Source organism: Mustelus asterias, chromosome 12, assembly GCF_964213995.1.
Source record: "Mustelus asterias chromosome 12, sMusAst1.hap1.1, whole genome shotgun sequence".
In the NCBI taxonomy this organism is placed as follows: Eukaryota; Metazoa; Chordata; class Chondrichthyes; order Carcharhiniformes; family Triakidae; genus Mustelus; species Mustelus asterias.
The window spans coordinates 85853790-85868826 of record NC_135812.1 but is presented as its reverse complement, the minus strand read 5'-3'; the positions used below and the strand labels follow the sequence as shown (position 1 = coordinate 85868826).

The window sequence follows — 15037 nt, the reverse complement described above, 5'->3', positions numbered from 1 at the left end:
TTGAGGGAGAATGCACTTAACCAGCACGTCTTTCGGACTGTGGGAGGAAACCAGAGCACCCAGAGGAAACCCATGCAGACACGGGGAGAACGTGTAGACTCCGCATAGACAGTAACCCAAGCTGGGAATTGAACCCCCGGGTCCCTGGCGCTGTGAGGCAGCAGTGCTAACCACTGTGCCATCATGCTGCCTCATTTGTGATTGAATACACAATTCTCACAATGTACAAGTGCAACTAGGTAATCTCAATAAAGTTAGTAGAATTCTGAGCTTTGTAAGCCCAGGCAGAGAACGCAGGATCGAGAAGAAATTATGAACTTGTAGAAAATATTGATTAGGTCACAGTTAGAGTACTGTGTGCAGTTGTAAGTGGCCTTGTATAAAAATGGAATTTAAGCCAAAGATAACACAGATTGTGCAGGATGATGCCAGCATTGGGAAACAATGAAGAGAAATTTGAAATATTGGGGGTATTTTCAATGGAGGTTAGGCGATAAAAGCAGGTTTAGCAGAAATTATAAGAATTATTAAGTGATTTTGATCGGTGACTAAGGAAAGTCTAGTGTGATTGGAGAGTCAGTGGTGAGGCGGTCATCAACTTAAAGTGATCACAAAGGGAATGAGAGGGGTCGGGAGAAATTTCTTCAGAGGGTTGTTGAAGCATGGACTGCTTTGTCACAAGGGGTAGTTGTAGATCAAAGCTTCTTTAGAAAGGGAAAGTTTGGTAACTATAAGCAGTTGAAGCATAAGACGACACAATGTGTTGGAATGAGAGCAGGGCAAAGACATCAGGTTTGCATTGCTCCAGCAAACAGCTGGCACAGCTAGGATGAGTTGGTGTCTTTCACCTCTGCTGTAGATCTCGTGTGAGTTTTCAAAGGCTTTGGTCAATATTTCATGGCAGTGTAATCTATTTGTTCATGACCTACATCATAACTAGCTGTGGAGGTGGGGCATCTGTGTAAATGTGAGCCATCTTTCCACAATGGCATGACCGAAAGCCTGGAATACATTAAGCTGGGGATGGGTGGGACGGGGGTGTGTGTGTGTGTGCGCGCGTGCGCTAGCAGCTACTGTATTCTCAGGTGTACACCTGCTTCCTTTTATTTCAGAACCCAAAGTATTAGTCCAATCTATTGGACTGCTACTTTCTTGGTGGATACTAAATTCCCAACTCATCTAAAACACGAAGCCAGCTGAGCAACCCATGAGGAAAAAACATGAATGAAATGACAATGACGAATGAATCCAGATTCTGAAATCTGATGTATTAGTCAAACAATTCCAGTGCAAGTCCCCTGAGCTATGGAGAAGTCCCCAATATCCCACCCTCCTAACTGAGAGAAGCTCAAATCATGAGAATAAACCAAAAAACAAAATGTCCTAGTCTACGCTTAACAATAGAGCAATCCAATAGAAGTCAGCTCTGAAAAATGGCAAGTGTATCAAAAATAAAACAGCAATCATGTCTTGGTATCACTTTATTCTTAAAAATCTCCATTAATTTTGATCATAAGAGACAGAATCAATTTATTTTCAATAACATTAAAGCTGTGCATTAACCTTCCATGGTATATCAGCATATAGATTAGCTAATGGATACCAGGCACTGTGATTGTTATTACTCTAGAACCTTATTCATCAAGTGAAATTCAATTACTTGATTTAACCCCTTCAAGTGTTCTAGAAACATGGGAGGCGATTCTCCCAAAAGTGCTGAATTGGTGGGGAAACTGATCGAGATCACAACTGTTTTTTCAGTGCAGCTTCAGACCTGAATCTCCCACTCTGTGTACTGCAGAGGTCCCAGTCGTGAAACCCCGGGGGGGGGGGGGGGGGCTATTCGTGCCAGAATCTGACACTTCTGGAACTCTGCGCATGCGCAGTGGCCCTGATCTATCAGTCTCTCCGTTTGCTGATCAGCTCGATCATTGGCCAGCCTGGGACCCCGACAGTGCTGCCCCTCCAGCTCCCCCCCCGGCCCGATCGCGGCCCCAAGCCAGCCCTGACCCCCTCCCTCCCACGGGAGTGCCCTGATGTCCAGCCCATGCCCCCCCTCCCCCCCCGCCGAGCCCCACCCCCAGGGTCAGTCACCCTCCCCCCCCCCCCCCAATCGCTGCCCTCCCTCCATCCCAGACCGATCCCCATGCAGAGTGGCAGTGGAACCCCCACCCCCATCGATCATCCCTAGGCCCCGGCCACAATAGGTCCCGTCACCTTGGCACTGCCCAATGCCTGATGCCAAGGTGCCCCTTCGGCATGGGCACTTTGCCCCTTGGGCAGTGCCGGGGCACAGGCTGGCATTGCCAGGATGCCCATGCCCAGGCGGCACCACCCTCCCACCGCCCAACCCCCTGGGGGGCCCCCGATTGCCTCCCCTTCATTCTGGCAGGGTCTCCCGGTAGTTCCCCAAATGTGAGGAGCTACTCTTAACCCCGCCGGAATGAAGTACTCCTGGCGGGATGGGAGATTCAATCGGGACCGGCAAGTTCCCGATAATGACCTTGAAAACATATTTAAACTACATTAAAAAAAGATTCAAATGACTTACCTGTCTTCCCACCAGTTTCCAGCTTGGTCTGGTCTCCGACTGTTCTCTGGCTCAGGGAGATGCGCGTGCGTTCCCAGCGCACGCACAAATCCTGGAACAAGGCCGACGACGAGCATTTCCCAGCCCGACCCGCCAGAAAAGTTGCGGCTCATGATGGGAGAATCGCCCCCATAAAGTGAGATGGAGAGAGAGACTGCCTTATAGAGACAACATTAAAAAATAAACTGTTTTACTCCCTGCCATACACCAGCGGAAATGAATCGTGCAAAGTGATTGTTGACAACTGCTTTGAGAATGTGTGTCCCATAACAGTTTTTGATGGTCAGCTCAGCTCTCAGATCTGCACAACACTATACATAGCAGCTGGCATCTCTAATAATTTATTTCATACAGACTGCATCTGCAGTCTTTTTGGAACAGGATGCATTTGAGAAACACAGGGGAAATGTGAATGAAGAGAAGGATTGCTGTAGTGCTTGATGCACGCCCAATGTGCAATCTATCAGCCAGGAATCACACCAAAGCTGGCACAGGGTTTTACAGTCATTAGTTTCACCCAAGTTACGAACATTTTGTGCAACTAACTTATTTTTATGGCTATGTACAGCAGGATTTATCAGCGAGGGAAAGAACAACTTCTGGGGATTAATAAGACAAGAATCTTTGTACTGTTCTATAAGCTATTTACAGCAGAGATGAAGGCACAATACAGACTAATCCACATACATATTCGTTTTTGAGAAAATAGAAAACTTGGGCTTATACTGGATGTGACCACTTACAATTGAAAAACATTGTGGTGGTAAACAGCTCTGACGAAGGGTCAACCAGACCCGAAACATTGGCTCTATTCTCTCTCTGTGCTGTCAGGCCTCTCTCTATGCTATCTATGCTGTCAGGCCTGCTGAGATTTTCCAGCATTTTTGTTTTCGTTGTGACCACATTTTTTAAACCTGGTCCAGCTCAGCTCGAAAGAATTGATGTCTTTTTATATTCACAGCGGGAATCAAAATAGAATATGGTTAGAGCTATGTGAATCATTCATATATGAACTTGGACTGGGTTAAGCACCGTCTTAGTCAATGCAATATTATGGGATCATAAGATCAACATGAAGAAACGTGTCTGGCAGAGGGAGGCATTGCTACAATTTGACTACTGCTCAATTTCATCAGAAAACAATGGCACATTTTGTTAAATAATATCAGGAAGGTACAAGGACAAACCTGCATTTTTATGTCAATGAAGTGCTTTTGAAGTGCAGTTACTGTAAACATGGACGGGGCAGATGGTGGCACAGTGGTTAGCACTGCTACCTAACAATGCCGGGGACCTGGGTTCAATTCCTGGCTTGGGTCACTGTCTATTCGGAGTTTGCACTTTCTCCCAGTGTCTGCGTGGGTTTCCTCCGGGTACTCCAGTTTCCTCCCACACTCCAAAGATGTGCGGGTCAGGTTGATCGGCCATGCTAAATTGCCACTTAGTGTCATGGGGGCTAACAGGGTAAATACGGGGGCTATAGGGATGGGGGCTGTGTGGAGTTGTGGACTCGATGGGCTGAATGGTCTCCTTCTGCACTGTAGGGATTCTCTGGAGTCAATGTCGGGTACAGTGTGTGAGGGTGGGATTCATTCTCTATCAGTCAGTGGGACTGAATGTCAGTGTGGGAAAAGCAGCCATTCTGCTCATAGCAAGGTCCTACAAAAACATTGCGATAAAGACTAGATAATCTGTTTTAGCAATGTGGGTTGAAGGGTAAGTATTGCCTCCAAGGGTGAGCTTCCTTGCTTTTCTACAAATAGCATCTTGTATGTCCACCTAAGGGGGCAGATACAGTTCTGGTTTAACTGTCAGAGATGGTACCTCTGATAGTGCAGAGTTCCCTCAGTACTGCACTGGAGTGTCAGGAGGGGGACTCAAACCAACAACACTCTGACTCAAGGGATGAGAGTGCCACCACACTGGTAATGCAGATAAACTCTGTTGACAGACACTGTAGTGAATAGGTTAATGGATTTGCAAGTTGCAGTAATCTTCATCCAGTATTATGTGTAAAAGGTCCGTACTGTCATCTAATTGATCAATTCCTAACAATGGCCTTAGGATTCAGACTAAATGCAAGAGAAGTCACTTGAAAGCTCCAATTAAAGAAAACCTTTGAGGCTTAACTAAATACGACAAAGATACTGAAAAGTGTTTACATTTAATCATTTAATTCAACCTTTCTTTCGTTTTAAGAACAGTCTACATTTTAGTGCAGCAAAGTACTGGTAGTCCTGATTCCTGGTTCCAAACCAGTCCCATACCTGCTTATTACCATTTGCATCACTTTGAATTTATAAATTTAAACAAAATAGGTGTATAAAAGGATACTCCAGTTTTTAAAAAATCCGAACTGTTAAATCCTTGACATTTAAAAATAACTTTGGCCTTTCCAGCTGAATGTAAACATACATGTTTCTAACATATTATTTTCACTTATAGATATAACACTGTTTATAAATGAGTTTGTCCACAATCTCACCGAGCATTATTCAGTCTTTATAATGGGTATTGCACATGCTCAGTCGGACTGTTGCGAATATCCATCTGTGAGCAGTTCATGTTCTTTTCCCCCCCCTCAGGATTGACCTTTTCATTCTGCTCACTAGCCTGGAGAGCAGTTGTTCAATTCACCCCCACGGTCAGTTCTTCTGGTGGTGATTGTACCGCATTGTTCTTCATTAACAGTCTGCATGCCAAAATGATTACGTTTGTCGTAGAGTCCATTGCAAAGCGCTGTTCCTCCTCAGCAGGCTCCTCGAGTTCTATTGAAACCTTTGACCAATTAAGTTATACTTGAAATACAGTCAAAAAAAAAGTGGTTATATTTGTTTCTCTTCAAATAAAAATCAACTTTCTCAGAATTTGTACAAAATCTCAGAGTTTACATACACGATTGTTTATCCAAACTAGAAGAGAGACACATTATTCTGACTTCTTCAAAAGCTGTAACAACAGATCAAACATCTCAAATTTGGAATTTTCTTGGCTGGGGCACAGTCTATAAGGCATAATCTTCTAATACCTACAAATATATAATGCATTAAAATACATCGCAAAAGCATTTTAATTTCCAAAAGCATCCAATTTCTTAAATCATTTTCAGGCTGAAAATGTATTTGTATTTACTCATTAAGCATCTAAAATGCGGTCGAAATTCCTGAGAACAAATCCGAATGGCTTACATCAGAATTTGCCCACTGGTACCTTGCAGTGCAGCTCCTGCAAGGCTCCACTTCACTCAACAATACCAGTTTCCGTTGATACAGAGCTCCTGCTATCGAAAGCACCAAACTCTGGTTCTGCCCCCTTTCTTGTTGCTCGTCTTGTAAGGGGCATTTGGAGATGTTGCGCCTTATAACTCAACAACAAAATTCTTGGAGATGGCCAACAACTGAGTCTCCTTAATTTTGATGGAAGTTCCGCTGGCTCTGTCAGGAGGCTGAGGAATATTGGAGCCTCCATCTTTACCTTCCCTTTTACCACTTGCCCCACTCTTATTATGCTTACACAATGCATATTCATTACATCCTCTTTTGTATTTTACAATTTCCCACAAAACTCCAGCTGAAAATTTGAATTGTGCGTGTTCAGACTTTTAACAAAAGACACTCCTGGGAACAGAACTTTGTCTCACTACCTACACAAATAGTTTATAGCCGCATTCAACACACAAATTTCTTAGCTTACAATGGAAAAGCTAAAGCCTCATAGGATGAACAATTCTAGGGGGCAAAAAAGTAGTGAATAGAAGACCAAACCATATAATTAGGTCACTATTATCCAGTACAATATGCACAAGTTGTTTACAATTACCTGAAAAAGAGTTAATAGTTACTAAATTAAATAAAGCACATGGTTTAATCGTAGGCTGGGATGACCAAGCAAAAATTAGATTCCAAGCCTAGCGTTGTTGTGTAATGCAGAGCAAGTCTCTGCAAAAACCTTCATTTGTCTTTGCAGGCAGGGCTCCCACTGGGGTGTTACGTGCAAACAATTCCAGTACATCCAATTCCAGTATAATCAAATTTATGAGGCCATCTGATGCATGTACATGCTGCCAGAAGTGGAATTTTCTTTTTGTTCTATGTCAGCTTGGTTCAGTGGTAGCACTTTTACGTCTGATTCTTGGACTTGAGACCCACTCTCAGACTTGTACACATCGGCCGGAGTTTTACCGTCACGTCCGCCCGAGATTCGTACGATCCCCGAGGCCAAAGGAGAATGCCGTTCTCCGAGTCTCGTCCGCCCCCGGAATCGAGGCGGGCGTGTCGGTAAAATTCCGGCCATAGTCTTAGCTGAATTTTAGTGAATATCTCAAAGCCCATTTCTCAATATACTTGTGCTACAAACGTGGCAAGAGGTATGCTTATCAAAATTCTTGGTATCAGCAATCGAGCACAGTGTACAGGAAAAACTGGTTACAAAACTGTCTTCCGGCTAATTCTTGGAAAATGTAAATCTCTACAACCCTTTGTATCCCAACTCCAGTTCCTTTTCTGATGCAACCAAAACTGGCATTATTTATTTTTTGGGAGGTGGTGTTATAGTGGTAAAGTCACCGGAATAGTAATCTGGAGGCCCTGGTTAATGCTGAAGGGAGAAGGGTTCAAATACCACCACAACAGTAGGTGGAATTTAAATTCGGTTAATAAATCTTCCATTAAAATGCTAGTCTCAGTAATAGTGACCAAGAAACCATTGTTATACAAACCTATCTGCTTCACTAAATGCCGTCCTTACCTAATCTGGCCTACACATGACTCCAGACCCGCAACAATGTGGCTGACTCTAAAATGCTCTCTAAAATGGCCTAGCAAGCCACACAGTTGCATCAAACTGCCACACAATCTGGACTGCAGTGGCTCAAGAAGACAGCTCCTCAGAGCAATAGAAATGCCCATATGCCATGAAAGAAAAAAATATTGAGGAGGAAGTAGAGCCAGCATTGGCCATGCTGTGAAGAAACAAAGATAGTCAGAAGACCAAATCAACACTTGTGACATAACTGTCATAGAATCATAAATCCCGACAGTGCAGAAGAGGCCATGCAGCCCATCGAGTCCGCACCGACTCTCTGACAGAGTATCTTACCCAGGCCCTCTCCCCCATCCTATCCCGTAACCCCACACATTTCCCATGGCTAACCCATCTAACCTATCCATCTAGGGACACTAAGGGTCAATTTAACACGGCCAATCCACCTAACCTGCGCATCTTTGGAGCATTTTCTTAAGCTCAGGAGTATTTCTTTAAACTCCAGACATGTCAGAAGATTCACCCAGAAGGCTCACATTTACATTATTTTTGAGTTGGGACTTTGCAGAGTAATATTAAAATAATATCACAAAATCCTGACTGGAATAGCAGCAAATGTTAACCACTACAAAAAGATAAATAGACGACAGATCCATACCGAGGTAAGCCAAGGAGTAAACTGGTATACAAAGTTACATTAGTATTGGGAGATGAGAGTCTGATTTTGGAGATTCTTGTTTGTAAAATTGCGACTATATATTCCTTCTGGATATTCATTCCACCTCGAATCAAGCCAGTTTACTGACCGTGTCAAACTGGAAGGCATGAAGCTATTTCACTTGTATTTCCAGTTGCTGTGGTTTATCTCAAAACTGAAAATCGATGTGAATGACTTATCAGCTTGCATGGCATTGGTTGAGTATCGCGGATAGTTGAGTTTGTCCAAATATTGTGAACTGAAATCGATAACACTGCTGCAGTAAGTATCAGAACATGTTTAAGTCTCTGCCTAATCAGATAGACATTTGATGAGACTAAATCCGATAGAACTAGACAAATTAGCATGGCAATGTTTAATATAACACTATGCAGGCAATGCAGACGCATTTAATTAGGAAGTCGGGCCATTTTATGATGATTAGGTTTGTCCGAGTACGCAATCAAAGCATTGCAATGACCAACAACAATTCAATTACCAAAATAATTGGTAGGCACAGTTCTAATTTCCAATCTGGTTCAAATACGAAAAAAAAATCAAGAATGTGACTCTACCTGGTCAGTCAGCGCACATTTCATTGATTCAGTGGCAAATGTCCCCAAATCATTCCGTTATATGGCACTATGAAGCCACAGTTTATACACCTATAGAAAATCACACCATCTCACAGAGATGTAAGTGTCAACTGCTACATTAAGGAACAAGGCATCTCTGTAGGAAAGCAGAGAGTTTCTTTGTTGGCATAACAACCATCAACAATCTGCCAACGTGTTTTTTCTAGAATCGAATTGCACACACTAAACTCATTTGCACCAAACATATAGATAGGACTCAGAGTTACCAAGTTAGCAGGACGGCACCATCCCATAACCATCCATCAGCATTTTGCCAAAGATCTTCGTATACACAGGAAATGGAAGAATGAGAAACGTCATTTCTGAGTGACTCCAATAAGTCTCTGCTGGTATAAAGCCAAATTATGGTATAATTTACCACCCCAAACTGCAAAGCAGAAGAGCAGGTTAAATTTAGAAGAGGTAACATTAGCACTTTGGCACATAGCTTTAACACAGATTAATTGCAGACCCACCTCAGTGAATCCTGTTAACACAGGTACACCCAAGGTAAAGGGTCAGAGTTGTCAATGTCAGTTCAATCAAGACATGACATTTTCAATCGGAAAGAATTGGTTTGCTGCTTCCTTTTGCAGAATACATGCAGTTTTAGACACATCAAAAATGTAATATCTAGTTATGAAGGAATAATGTACAACATGCAGTTCTGTTTTGGATCTTTGCAGTCTTTATCTTCTTTGATATTATAAAGATCCTTTTTCGTTCACTTGGAGTTCATCAAAAGGACTGCCACTGATGGACAAAGGGTTCAAAATGATTTTCATTAATCAGTGTCTGTCTTTGGCAGGACACCAGGCATCATGATAGAGGAGACAATGTATAGACTTGAACCTGCAGGAAAACAAGATGATATTAAAATAGGATGTAATTTGGGCCATTCTATTTATTTATATACACACAATTAGCAGGAGGACAGTAGGACTGATCCTCAGATTTGGGTGTACCGTATATACCCAAATAGTTTGAAATGCTGGCCCAAAGTTCCTTTTGTATTAAATTTCCATGGTTAGCTGATCACCATAATTACATGTCGCTCTAAGTTCTGATTCAGATATATGGAAGGAGTGCATTTGTGATGAATGGAAATCTCTGCATGCAGTATTATAGAGGAATGTCAGAACTCAAAGGGAAAACATGGTTATTGGCATAGGAAAGGCTCATGAAGCACTACAATTCATTGCCAAGATTGAAAAGGAAGAGCGTAAAAAAAGTGAAAAAAGAAATGAAGAGAAAGGAAAGGGAAAGTAAACTCAAAAGTACAGGCATGAGTCTACAGGCAAGTGACCCTGGAGTCCAACAGCTGACCCTTGCTTTTGATGCGACTGAAGTGGTGTTAGTTCTGCATTTCTCAGAAGAGTAGCAGCCCATCTTGCCATCCAATGGCAGCGGGCCTGTAAGGAGCTGCTTTGCAGGTCGCAGCTGAAAGTTACAATCACACGCTGATCCAGCCCCACGCTGTGTGGAAGTGACAGGTCTCCTAGCAACAGCTCTAACCCAGCTCATTACTGTCTTATCAACCACCTCCGAATCTTCGGCATGCCATCAAATGGTGCGATTTGCATATTACTCCAGACACTCGCTCCAGATCACATCACATCTTGCAAAGCTAGTGTTTTGTCTCCCAACAAAAAATCCTCAACAAAATAGATCTTTCCATGTCCTGGGAAAGAGTTATTGGGATTTCCTAGATTTTGAATGATTGATCACACAAACTTTAAAGAGGTATCGTCAGTTCTGACCAATCACACAGCCTTATTTGAGTCTGTGTTAATCCACTCTCAGGCCTGTAACCAAAAAAAAAATACCGAGTCATCATTGCTTCTTGGCCTTTTGGCTAAGATCAAGTGTAGTTTTGCTGTCCTGCGCTTGATAGAAGTCAGTGAGGTTACACTGAGGCTTCATTTGAAGCAATTTCTAAAAATGGCATCTGGGCCTTTTGGCTAAGATGCCAATAAGATCAAGCACTGGAGGAGGTGCAATGCCTGCTCCTATCAGTTTGGATCATGTAGATCAGGCCCAAGACAGGAAGAGGCCAGCCTGTCTTGTCAGCTTGGATCTGTAATGTCTTGCTGTTTGAGACTTTGAATTGGACTTTGATTGGATGTAACTAAAAAAAATACTGAATCGCAACACGGTTGTTATCCTTGTGATGCTGTCTCATGGGGAGACATTGAGGAGACTGGGCCTGTATGGTCTAGAGTTTCAAAGAATGAGGGGTGATCTCATTGAAACTTCCTGCAGGGTAGATGTGGATAGGACGTTTCCCTTGGATGGTGAGTCTAGAACTAGGGGACACTGTCAGAATTAAGGGTAGACCATCCAAGACCGAGATGAAGAGGAATCTCTTTACTCAGAGGGCAGTGAATCTTTGGAATTCTCTACCCGATAGGGCTGTGGATGCTTAACCACTGAGCATGTTCAAGACAGAATATAATAGATTTCTGGAGACTAATGACATCAAGGGATAGCACAGGAAAATCACAGAGGTAGATGATTAGCTATAATTTGTTTGAATGGCAGAACAGGGTCGATGGGCTGAATGGCCTGCTCCTGCTTTCTATGTTGCTATGATTTTACATTTTAAGGTATTTACTGTAACAGACTAAAAGCATTATCATCTAAACACTATTTTACAAAGTAATCTGTACTTTAAACTACAGAACTTCTAAAACAACCAAATTCTTTGAGTAGACATGCAATTCTTCCAAAGTCCAAGATCGTTCTTAGTTCCTGAGGGTTTCCTTCCAATCTTTACCTTTCCCAGCATGGAAACTTTTAACTCCAGAACTGTCTTTCATTGAGAGAGTTTTCCTGGGGGTGTCGCCCTCTAGCTAAAGCTATGCAAATCTTCCAGCTTGTTTTAACTCTCTGCAAATTTGGTCTTTCTAATCCAAACGGGAACTCCCACCGGCATTCAGCCCCTAGTGCCTCTCTCCCCCAAAACCTGGCAGACTAACTGTGTCTGAATTTTCAGGGATATCTTAGAAATCTTTCCCCTCTAGAAGCCCATTTCCATGGCAATGTGAATCACATGGGCTTTGTATCTGGGTAGAGATGCTGATTAGCTATCCTTGAGAGTCCAGCTCTCTTTCATCTTGGAAGTAAATGGACAGCTAAAAGCACAACTACTTACAACCCGACATTTTCAACATTTTCCTGGGATTTGGAAGACTCACAGTATGGCTCCCTTGCAAGACTCGCAAGACCCTTGTAAATCTTATATAACTTCTCTGTAGGCATGCAGGCTGTTGCCATTATCTCCCAAGTATAAACACCTTGCATCTTTAGTCCAATAAAACAATTTGGGTCTCCTTCAGTCTAATAATCAAACCATCCAGGCTGGCTGTCAGATGGACTTCAGAACAGATCATGTGACTTCCACCATTTTACATTAAAGCCACAGTCCCACAATATAATTTTATAAAACTCAGAATTGTAACAGTGGATTTAAAGGAAGAGCCATCGACCAGCTAGACAAAAATATTTTATTTTTGTTAAAAACTCATTCTTAAACTATTTCTGAAATGTCTTGCATTTAAAATGTTTAGTTAAGATGCTTCATAGATTCATGCTATTCTTGTATGAAATATCCTTACTGGAAAGGTTGAAACTTTTATAAATAGCAGCTCCTATGTACGTCAGTTGATTGACTATAAATCTTTTGAGGTACTGGCAAATAACGCGATCAATTTGTCTTTAGTAGGTGAAAATGAAAAGCTTGTCACTGTACCGTGAAGGATCCTCTGCCAGACTGAATGGCCCCTGGACTCGCAGTATGTTCCGCTTGATTTCCGAACTTCCATAACTTAAGGTGACCTAAAACAATTGCAATTAATAGCTTAGGTACTGCATTTTGTCAGCAATGAAAAAGCTCAGAATGTAGTGTTTCATTATGTACTTTCTTGCTGGATGCATCATGTTCAAAGGCCTGAAATACATGTGCCTGCTTCAATGGGGGAAATTCCGCAAACTGGCCACCTTTTAACTCCACGCCTGACTAAAGTTTATTTATTAATCACAAGTAGGCTAACATTCACACTGCAATGAAGTTACTGTGAGAAACCCTGAGTCGCCACACTCCGGCGCCTGTTCGGGTGCACTGAGGGAGGTGGTCAGAGCACCGAGCCAATCTGGGGTCGAGGCAGAGGGTGGGGGAGGCATCATTTAAAACTGGAATAAACGTGTTGAAATCCCACATCATTAAGTTTCAACATTAAGGGCGGGATTTTCCAGCTGCGCTTGCCCCAATGCCGGAAAATTCTGCCCAAGGTCAACGGACCTGTGCCTGGTCCGTGTCCCGCCCGCTACGATTCCCGTGGTGGGTGGGACGGGAAAATTCACCCCAAGGTGTCCATGAGAGCAGGAAAAATAGTTCCAGCAAGTTTTTTGGGGTGAGTGAATTTCCATTTTGCTCCATTCCCCTCCCTCCAAGTATATAATTAATCACTTTCTGCCCCTTTTCAGTTCTGTAGTCGGCTCATATCGACTCGAAACATTCAGTGTGTTTCTTTCTCCACAGACGCTACTAGACCTGCTGTGTTTATCCAGCATTTTCTCTTTTTATTCCAGCAAGTTGCTTCTTCATCTGCAGACGTCACTGACCAGGAGATTTTATTTCATAGGCTGCCTGTGAGACACTGTCTCCTCTACCTTGACTTTCAAAGGATAGCCATTTTGCAGCAAGAGGCAGTCATGTGATTAGGGTTCCAAGCCAAACCTCAGGATTGGATCCTGTTTGCTGGATTGGATCCTGTTTGCTGGATTCTTCCCAGCAATCATGGAGCCCAGTGAAAGGAAGGCAGGATGCTGAGGGAATTTCCGGCTATGGAGTTTCCTGTACTTGGTCTTGCAGTCTTGGAAATTAGGAGTCACGTGCCACGTTTGAGTTGGCTAGAATTCTGCCCAAGGCAGGCCCCTGCTCAAATTAGCAGTCAGCCTGTGGATTTATTATAGCTGGTCCTAGTCAATTATTGCTGGTCTTGTGCCAAGAGTGTGTCACTGGTTCTCAAGAAAGCTCATCAGGAATACACCCAAGGGCACTCCTTCATGCTTGAGTTAATGCTGTTGCACATAATAGTGTGATGAGCACCAGGGTCTCTTTGGGTGCAGCTCTGCTGTATGTCCACTCTGTGAGCCCAGAAACTTAGGGCTCCATCCATGAGGATGGATTGGAGATAATGCTTCAATATCCCATTGGTAAATAACACTATTTGCATGGTACTGGGCCATACAAAGCAGAAGATCCAGGTTTGACTCCTGGATTATGTTGAGTACGATGGGAGCAACTGAGGAAGTATTGTGGGTGGCCAGGGAAAGGGGGGTAGTGTTCGGCCATTAGTTTTATCACCTCTTGGTTGAGGAGAGTGGAAATATGTGATCTGTGAGCTCAAAAAATGTGGATGCTGGCTAAGGCAAGGACAACACTGAAGTCAGCTTGCAAACGGTCAAAATTATCTGTTAACATTCGCAGTCTAAGCTCATGTGATGATTGATGATTATGGATGAGGTATTGGAACACACGCACGCACACACGTGGTGGTTAGAAAAATACAGGCAATTTAAAAGCCTGACCTGTCTGGGGATAATAGGTGGTGGGATCTGCTGCAGGTTCTCCAGGTGAGAGTGGAACAGATCGCTGTGAATCATCTTCACCTCCAATAGGCCTTCGATGATGTAGCCAATTGTACAATCATCAGGGAGACGGATCTTCTCTGCTGTACTTATAAAGTTCCCAAAGCTGTTGACAGAAAATAAACAAGGGTGATATTTATATAAAATGGGAGTTTTGCACCATTGTTAGAGTGGCAAGACATTTGAATTTAGTGTAGGGAGGAACCTGATATAACCTTAGCTCTAATGAAAACAGATTGACAGTTAGTAAAGGGCATATGTGCTACAATGGAAGGCACGAGGGCAAATTAACAAAAAAGAGCAAGAAGGATGGCACCTGCCATTTATATATAGAATTAACTTCCCGCAACTGTAAACCACTCGAGGTTTGAATCAAGAAGGCAAAAGAAGCAGCAGCAGACACAGAGAATGAAAGAAAGAACAGAAGAAACATAAATGGCAAAGTGAAGAGATGATTGGAAAGACTGAGTATAGAGAGCAAGTTAGAAATTAAATTATAGCCCCATGCAACAAAAAAATCTACAGTGAAAAATTGAAAAGTACAGTCGCAGTTTAATTGCTTCACATGCGAGTCAAACAATAACCTTAAAGGAAAAGTCTGATCAAGTTATAATAACTCTGGAGTGTGAAAATAGTGTTTATTTTATTCTTTCATGGGCCAGCGTTTGTTGCCCATCCCTAATTGCCCTTGAATTGAGTGAC

The 15037-nt window shown here is 42.8% G+C and overlaps 1 protein-coding gene and 1 non-coding gene across 2 annotated transcripts in view; one reads left to right on the top strand and one right to left on the bottom strand.

The window, feature by feature from the left end:
* Positions 1-4750: 4750 nt before the first annotated feature.
* Positions 4751-15037, bottom strand: part of rfng (RFNG O-fucosylpeptide 3-beta-N-acetylglucosaminyltransferase) — a 58127-nt gene continuing 47840 nt past the window's right edge. The window contains exons 6-8 of the mRNA XM_078225545.1: positions 14276-14441; positions 12435-12520; positions 4751-9535 (exon numbers count right to left, since the gene is read on the bottom strand). Coding sequence (XP_078081671.1) covers positions 9472-9535; positions 12435-12520; positions 14276-14441 — 316 coding nt within the window. The 3' untranslated portion in view covers positions 4751-9471. The remainder of the gene's footprint in view (positions 9536-12434; positions 12521-14275; positions 14442-15037) is intronic.
* On the top strand, positions 10519-10701 carry LOC144502095 (U2 spliceosomal RNA). Its single transcript, XR_013499256.1, has one exon. It is a non-coding gene; the product is annotated as a U2 spliceosomal RNA (small nuclear RNA).